General features: G+C 34.1%; 1 protein-coding gene across 1 annotated transcript; it reads left to right on the plus strand.

Annotated features, from left to right (window-relative positions):
• Positions 1–751: 751 nt before the first annotated feature.
• usp21 (ubiquitin specific peptidase 21) lies at positions 752–7,543 on the plus strand. The gene is made up of 13 exons (XM_073823420.1): positions 752–881; positions 1,374–1,566; positions 1,945–1,998; positions 2,101–2,218; positions 2,435–2,549; positions 3,399–3,521; positions 3,609–3,673; positions 4,794–4,897; positions 4,979–5,065; positions 5,138–5,216; positions 5,321–5,428; positions 5,519–5,633; positions 5,856–7,543. Exons 2-13 carry the CDS (start codon positions 1,411–1,413, stop codon positions 5,944–5,946), a joined length of 1,215 nt encoding a protein of 404 aa, XP_073679521.1. The 5' UTR covers positions 752–881; positions 1,374–1,410; the 3' UTR covers positions 5,947–7,543.
• The last annotated feature ends 709 nt before the right edge of the window (positions 7,544–8,252 follow it).

Genomic DNA, 8,252 nt, shown 5'->3' on the forward strand with positions numbered 1-8,252 from the left:
AGTTTATATCATGGTATTTTGACTATAAAATATAAGTTTATATTGTGCAATTATGACTATAACTCACAGATTTGAGTTTATATCACGCAATTCTGACCTTATAACTCGCAATTTCGAGTTTATATCACACAGTTGTGAGAAAAAAGTCGGAATTGTAAAATACAAATTTGCATTTTCGAGAAAAAAGTTAGAATTGCGTTGAAGTGATATGTTTATGACAGTAAATTCCACTCATTTAACTGTAGGGGGCTCTAAAGGTGCAAAAAAACACACAACTACATACAGTTGATTTATAGGTACTGTTCAATTTATAAAAAGGTATTCGTTCCCATTTTCATCTCAGTGCATAACCGTTACCGTTTGTTTTTAATAAACTGACAACTTCCATAAAAGTGGACCTATTTAGTTCTTTATCAAAACGGTTAACAGTTGTCAATATACATAACATAATTTTCATCTATTATATTACTGCTAGTTGTCACTTTTAGTTTTTATTGGCACTGTTTCTCAGTAATGTTGTTGTCTTCCAATTATTGTATGACCCTTTCCAGTTTTTTACTTTCCAGTAATTATTAATAACGTTTTGCAATTGTAGTTTAATATAGTGACTGTGAGTAGCGTGCAGACATTACTGTCTCCGCTCAGTGTCAAAGCTCTTAAGCAAAGGCGAAGACATGGCTAATTATAGAAGGTCCTAAAGAGAGAGAGGAAAGATTAGGCATGATTAAAGCTTGTTCACAAACATAGCGACAGGACAGACAGGTGAACAGCAGGTGTAATGAGAGCACAGTAACATTTAAACACTTTCAAATTGGGATTTATGTTTGGATAGAAACACTGGCGCTGACCATCGAGCGGAAAATAAGCGGAGACGTTACTAGGTGAGTAAACAAATGTTTACATGATCGTTTTATATACTTAATGCAAGTTTGATTATAAATATATCTTTTTAAATGCTCTGCTATTTTAATGTTTCTAAACTAATTGGTGGTCTGAACTAAACAGTGTTGCCTATCTAGTCTATAGCCAAGTGAATTACCTTTCTTTATATTCACTTTGGAAAACAGTTTTCTCAATAATTTATGAATAATAGTTAAAAAAGCTAATATAGCAGTCTCATGGCGTTTCTGGGTTTCATTAATTGACTTATTTTTAAATAAATGTTGTGACTGAACCTAAAATGTCAAGTTTCCATCATTGCAAAACTGACACACTGTCAAACAGTGTGACCATATTAAATATACATGCTACAGTGCATACTAGGAACATGACTGAATTACAAACCAAAGTTTTAAGCAATATGATGATCAATATAGTTGCCTAATGAACAAGATATTCAATGGAGTTTTCATCATTCATGATTTCATTCACAGGTTCATTGGCAGGGTTGCGCGCCCCGCAGACCTGGTAATGCCAAGAGCTGAATCCACTGCAATGGACAACTCGTGTCAGGCCCTGTGCCGCAACTTAGTCTCTCAGAATGGCATTCAGCCAGAGAATGTGGACATTTCAAAGTCTGTACTATACACATCCATCATGGGACTTCTGCTGGTGACAGACAACGAGGTGAGACAGTTGGGCCACTGACACATTCTGTCTGATACCTCATGCTGTATTAGTGTGTTTGGCCTATCCTGTCAACTCTGTTAATGCTGGAAACAACAGGCTTAGCTTATCTGCTGTCCATATGAATAAATAATATAAAAAAGAGCATAAAAGACGTGTTTTGGCACCTGTAGGTGCTCACTGTGAGTTAAGTATATCTGGTCTTAACCTCAGTGTCATACTTGAGTGTCTTCCCTCTCTGTTATAATTGGATCACAGACCTATAAATGGCCACTCAGTCACTACAGGAGGGACAGTAAATGGCAAACCTGTTGCCACTTGTGATGTAATTGAGGAAGTCACACTGACTGTCATTTGCTGTCAATTTTGATCCTACAGAAAAAGCTGCAACTGGGAAATGGACAAGTCGGACTGCGTAACGTTGGAAATACTGTATGTTCTAATTCACAAACAGGCTTTAATGCGTATGTTTGCAAGAATAATAGTACTATTCACTCCCATACATATTCTCAAACGTTCTCTTTTGTTTTGTAGTGTTTTCTCAACGCCATCGTGCAGTGTCTCTCTCATACTCGTAGTCTTCGCGACTACTGTCTGATGAGAACCTACCTTCAGGACAAGCACTCCAATCAAGAACCGGTGCTTATGAATGGTAGGCACACTTCAGCTCATTTAAACATTATTTATTAGGGGTGAAGTGCTACAGCAAATCAAAATCTTAGTGGTTTGGGGCTGTGTCGTTATTTAAAAAACAACAATAAAAAGATTTATTTGAATTATATTTTATTTTACATTTGAATGATCTTAAAATCAGGCATTCCTCTACTCCTTCTTTCTTCACAATATTTTGTTGATCGCTTTATTATAGAATTCTCTAAAGTTTTGGCTGGCTTGTGGGAATGCGATGGTGGGGAAACCACAGTGAATCCTGGGAAGTTTTATCACCTCTTTAAAGAGTCAGTGCCTTACTTTAGTGGTTATAGGTATGTTCAATACAAATTATTCTTTCAGATATCTCTTCATAGTTTTTTTTTTTTTTTTAATAAAGGGATAGTTCATGTAAAAATGAAAATTTTTTCATTTACTCACCCTCATGTTGTTACAAACCTGTATGAGTTTCTTTCTATAATGTTGAACATAAAAAAATATATTTTGAAGAATGCCAGTGATGGTCCCTATTGACTTCCATAGTATTTCTTTCAATCTTCAAAATTCTTCAAAATATATTCTTTTGTGTTCAACATAAGAAAGAAACCTATACGGGTTTGGAATGACATGAGGGTGAGTTAATTTTTGGGTAAATTATTTCTATGGACCACAAAACCAGTCATAAGTAGCACAGGTATATTTGTAGCAATAGCCAACAATACATTGTATGGGTCAAAATTATCGATTTTTTTATGCCAAAAATCATTAGGATATTAAGGAAAGATCATGTTCTATGAAGATATTTTGTACATTTCCTACTGTAAATATATCTAAACTTACTTTTTTGATTAGTGATATTCATTGCTAAGAATTTCATTTGAACAACTTTAAAGGTGATTTTCTCAGTATTTAGATTTTTTTGCACACTCAGATTCCAGATTTTCAAATAGTTTTATCTCGGCCAAATATTGTCATATCCTAACAAACCATACATCAATGATCAATGATGTATTCAGATGATGTATAAATCTCAATTAAAAAAAAATTAACTCTTATGACAGGCTTTGTGGTCCAGGATCACATATGTCTTAGGGCATTGACACTGAAAGATATTAATCTAATTGGTTATGTATATAATATTTTGCAGATAAATAACCTATTAATTTCATTTCTCACACACACAGTCAGCAAGATGCTCAGGAGTTCTTGCGGTTCCTCCTGGACAGGCTTCATACAGAAATCAACCGCCGTCCATCCAAACGTCCTGCGGTTATGGAAATAAAGGAACCAACATACACACGATTTAGGTATACTCTAAAAACAGACAGATCCTGAGAGAAACGAACTAAGTTGTAGTTATTCTGATTCTCTAAATGACTAATTCTCTCCCACAGGATTTCAGAGGAGGCCTTTGCAATGTGGCAGAGGCATCTTGACAGGGATGACAGTAAAATTGTGGGTAGGTACCAGCCCTGTTAAAATAATGGTATGATGATAGTAAGTTTAATTCTTGCTACCATTCAAAAGTTTAAAAGTCAAAAGCATTTATTTGATCCAAAGTATAGTAACAACAGTACAATTTTTTTTAACATTTTTAATATTTAAAATAACTGTTGTCTTTTTGAATATATTTAAAATGAAATTTATTCCTGTGATTTCAAAGCTGAATTTTTAGCGTCATTACTCAATCACATGATCCTTCAGAAATCATTCTAATATTCTGATTTGCTGCTCAAAAAATATTTATTATTATTATTATGTTGAAAACAGCTAAGTAGAATTTTTTTCAGGTTTCTTTGATGAATAGAAAGTTCAGAAGAACAGTATTTATCTGAAATAGAAATCTTTTGTAACAGTATCTCCGAGCTTCAAAATAGTATAGTGATCTTTGGATCTTTCTATTCATCAAAGAATCCTGATTTTTTTTTAAAATATTAAATATTTTTTATATTGTTTTAAAATATTGATAATAATAATAATTAAAAAAAGGTTTATTGAACAGCAAATTAGCATATTAGAATACATTCTGAAAGATCATGTGACACTAAAGACTGGTAATGATGCTAAAAATTGAACTTTGATTACAGGAATAAATTACACTTTAAAATATATTCAAATAGAAAATGGTTATTTTAAATAGTAAAAATATTTCAAAATTTTATTGTACTTTGGATCAAAAAAATGCAGACTTGTTGAGCAGAAAAGACTTCTTTAAAAATCATTTGACTGGTAGTGTACCTAAATCCTGTAGCAGATCTAGACAGGTGGAGCTGGGGGAGGTGGAGGGTTTCAAAGGAACTCTGATGGCACCTTGCAAGACACTGATCAATACTATTTAAATACTGAACTAGCAATCTCGTTTTCTGCAAAACCAATCCAATTAGTTTGTCATATAATAAGTAATATGATTGCTAGTAAAAGTTACATGTAAAAGATGCAGCCCGTGCCATATAAAGTTTAATGATAGATCTGTTTTTTTTGCATAAATCATTGCTGTTTGTTTTTTTTTTTACAGTTTTTTTTTCCATCCTAAATCCTAATGCACCTGGTGCTCAAATATATTTTCCCATCTGTCACAGATTTGTTCTCTGGTCAGCTGCGCAGTTCCTTGCACTGTTCTGTCTGCTCCCATTACTCCAACACCTTTGATGTGTTTTGCGACTTGTCACTTCCCATCCCGAAGGTAACACTCTCAGGCCCTGTCCTCACCTCCCGGTATTGTGCAGACGATGTGTCATCATTTTTGTTTGTGTGTGTATTGCAGAAGAGTGATTATGGACGGACCGTCACACTGAGAGAGTGTCTAGACCTCTTTTCCCAAGAGGAAAAACTTGATAAAGAAAACTCACCGGTGAGTGAAAAGCATGGCCAGGTTTTGCTTGCATTTAAAATGGGAATTTTTGCTGATACCCGTGTTTCTTAGATGTGTGCGCGGTGTAACCGTTGCACTGAGAGCACAAAAAGACTGACCATCCAAAGGTTCCCTAGAATCCTCGTAATACGTATCCTTTTCAGTTATTCAATACTGGTGATTACCTGTGGTGTGAAGGTCTTTTGAATAAGTACATTGTTTACACAAGTACATTGACTTAACTTGCCATCTTAGACTTAAATCGATTTACCATGTCAAGATACTCAATCTCAAAAAGCACAGTGCCAGTTTCCTTCCCTCTGCATGGGTTGGATTTAGGGCCATTTGGACCTGTTGACTGCGGTGAGCTGTTAATATCAGAATAAGTATCATACACATATACATTTTAATTATGTACAGAGGTGTGAAATATTACTAAATGTTTGCTTTCAGGTCCAGCGCTGTATGATCTTTATGCAGTATGCAATCATTCGGGCACAGTAAATATGGGTCACTACACGGCTGCCTGTCGAGAGGAGGAGGGCTGGTGTTACTATAATGACTCATGGTGGGTGTAGTTTTTGCTCTGACCTTTTCTATACAATACAGTAATGGTATTTAAAGGCCAATTTTGTCACATGATATACATATGAATAATATTTGCTTCTTGTAGAGATGATATAGAAAAATTGTGTTATTTCTGTTTGATGATGTTAGGATTTTTTATCGTAATAAAAAAAATACTATTTAATTTTAATGTTTAAACATAAATGCTTTGTTTCTTTCACAGTGTTGGTGAAATAACAGAGGAGAAGCTTCAGTCCAATCAGGCATATGTTCTCTTCTATGAGCTCAAAAGTTGCAATTTCACCAGAAAATGAAGGACCAGAAAATGTACGTTGTTATGAGAATACAAACTTCAGATATCACATAAACAAAAGTTGCACTGAGAAAGTGAAAGAGCTGGTTATTTTACATCATTGTTGAATTTCATTGTAAATCCATGTTATTGAGGTATTTTTACTACACTAAACAATGTGTTTTATTAATGTAATGCACTCAGGGAAGCATACTTTTAGAAAAAATGTCTGTTTTAAAAAAATCTGTAGATATGTAAGGACTTGTTTGCATTGAAATGTTTTTTGGTTTATTTTTTCCTGCATTTTCTTATTCTTAAAGGGAACCCCAGGTATTAAGACTTGTATGGCTTAATATAACGTAAATTATGTCTTATACTGAAATACGTAGCAGAAAACTCATGAAAGACTGGTATTTTTTTTTAAATCCACATCGTTTTATACACATTTTGGACTATGGCGCCCCATTGTTTCAATGACGTGAAATGGTTGCACTAGGTGAGCTACTGCCGCTACCTGTTGCTATTTTTACCGCAACACAACTCGGAAAATAAAATACTGATACAATGCCACATTGTGTGGCTTTTAGTTGTAATTTTCAGTCGAAGGGCAACAAGAGAAGCGATGTAAGTCTTCACTGCTTTTCCTAGTGATAAGAAGAGGAGCTAAGAATAGGAAGATACCTGTGGATGAATAAAACTTTCTAAAGACCCGCGTCTTTGTTCTCTCCACTTTAGCCCTGATGCCTTTGAGGCTATTAGTAGACCACAGATACTGAAAGAGCTTACAAACGGCAGAGACAAGAAACGCTAGATGTTATCCTGACAGGATGTAAACATACCGATGCTTGTTATTATGCTGCAGCCACTGAAGAAGTATCTTAGCACGGATTTCATTCGATATCCAGGGGCGTTTAGACTCCTTGTGGGGAAAATTCGATGGTACGAGATTTGATTTAAGTCTACACTTACATCCATTGGCACCTGTAAGCTCTTTCAGTAGCTGTGGTCTTAGTATCATTTTATTTTCAGAGTTGTGTTGCTGTGAAAATAGCAACAGGTAGCACCAGTAGCTCACCGAGTGCAACCATTTCACATCATTGAAATAATGGCGCCCCATAGTAAAAAAAAAAAAAGTGGATTTTTTAAATATGTAAATCTTTCATGGGTTTTCTACCACATATTTCAGTAAGAGACATCTTTTACATTATAGTAAGCCATACATGTCATAATACCCAGGGTTCTCCTTATTAATATAATTAAAATCTGAATTTTGCTTTAAAACTGAGCTGAACTAAACAGGGAAATTAATGCAGCTGGTGGTTAATATTAAATCTTTGTCTGACTGTGTGAGCACATGACCGTTGTACATTATGTCTGGCTTTACACATATGAGGACTTCCATCGTACAAAAGCTCTTATGTTTCTGTCATGGAATAACATGTAAAATACTGTGCCATAAATGAATGTCCAAATCTTTTTAAACTAGTAATAAATTTGATATTTAGTTTTAAAAACCCTTTTAATGCTTGTTTTAGTTTAAACATAGAGGGATGAGTACAGGTAGTATTATACAGCAGGCTACCCACATATCATTTACTTTAATAAATGAATATTTTATACATGTGACTCCAGTCCACTTATTTCAATTCACCCTTATACTGCATTAAAGAAACATGGGTTAATGCAGACCTGAGATAAGATGATAGATAGATAGATAGATAGATAGATAGATAGATAGATAGATAGATAGATAGATAGATAGATAGATAGATAGATAGATAGATAGATAGATAGATAGATCAGTAATATGCACTACTAAGAACTTAATTTGGACAACTTTAAAGGTGATTTCCTCAATATTTCGATTTTTTTGCACCCTCAGATTCTAGATTTTAAAAATAGCTGTATCTCCAAATATTGTCCTATTCTAACAAACTATACATCAATGGAAAGCTTATTTGTGACCCTGGACCACAAAACCAATCTTAAGTCGCTGGGGTATATTTGTAGCAATAGCCAAAAATACATTGCATGGGTCAAAATTTTTTATTTTTCTTTTATGCCAAAAATCATTAAGAAATTAAGTAAAGTTCATGTTCCATGAAGATTTTTTGTAAAATTCCTACTGTAAACATATCAAAATTTAATTTTTGATTTGTAATATGCATTGTTAAGAACCTAATTTGGACAACTTTAAAGGTGATTTTCTCAGTCTTTTTGATTTTTTTTTGCATCCTCAGATTTCTGATTTCAAATAGATGTATCTCAGCCAAATATTGTCCTATCCTAACAAATCATACATCAATAGAAAGCTTATTTATTGAGCTT

The sequence above is a fragment of the Garra rufa genome, chromosome 18, assembly GCF_049309525.1.
Source record: "Garra rufa chromosome 18, GarRuf1.0, whole genome shotgun sequence".
Lineage (NCBI taxonomy): Eukaryota > Metazoa > Chordata > Actinopteri > Cypriniformes > Cyprinidae > Garra > Garra rufa.

What these genes read in the sequence shown, in the direction of transcription:
- usp21 (XM_073823420.1), top strand. Translation starts at nt 1,411, where the DNA reads ATGCCAAGAGCTGAATCCACTGCAATGGACAACTCGTGTCAGGCCCTG. An exon ending in TGCTGGTGACAGACAACGAG is followed by an intron (nt 1,567 to 1,944) that starts GTGAGACAGTTG and finishes TTGATCCTACAG; the next exon opens with AAAAAGCTGCAACTGGGAAA. An exon ending in TTGATAAAGAAAACTCACCG is followed by an intron (nt 5,066 to 5,137) that starts GTGAGTGAAAAG and finishes CGTGTTTCTTAG; the next exon opens with ATGTGTGCGCGGTGTAACCG.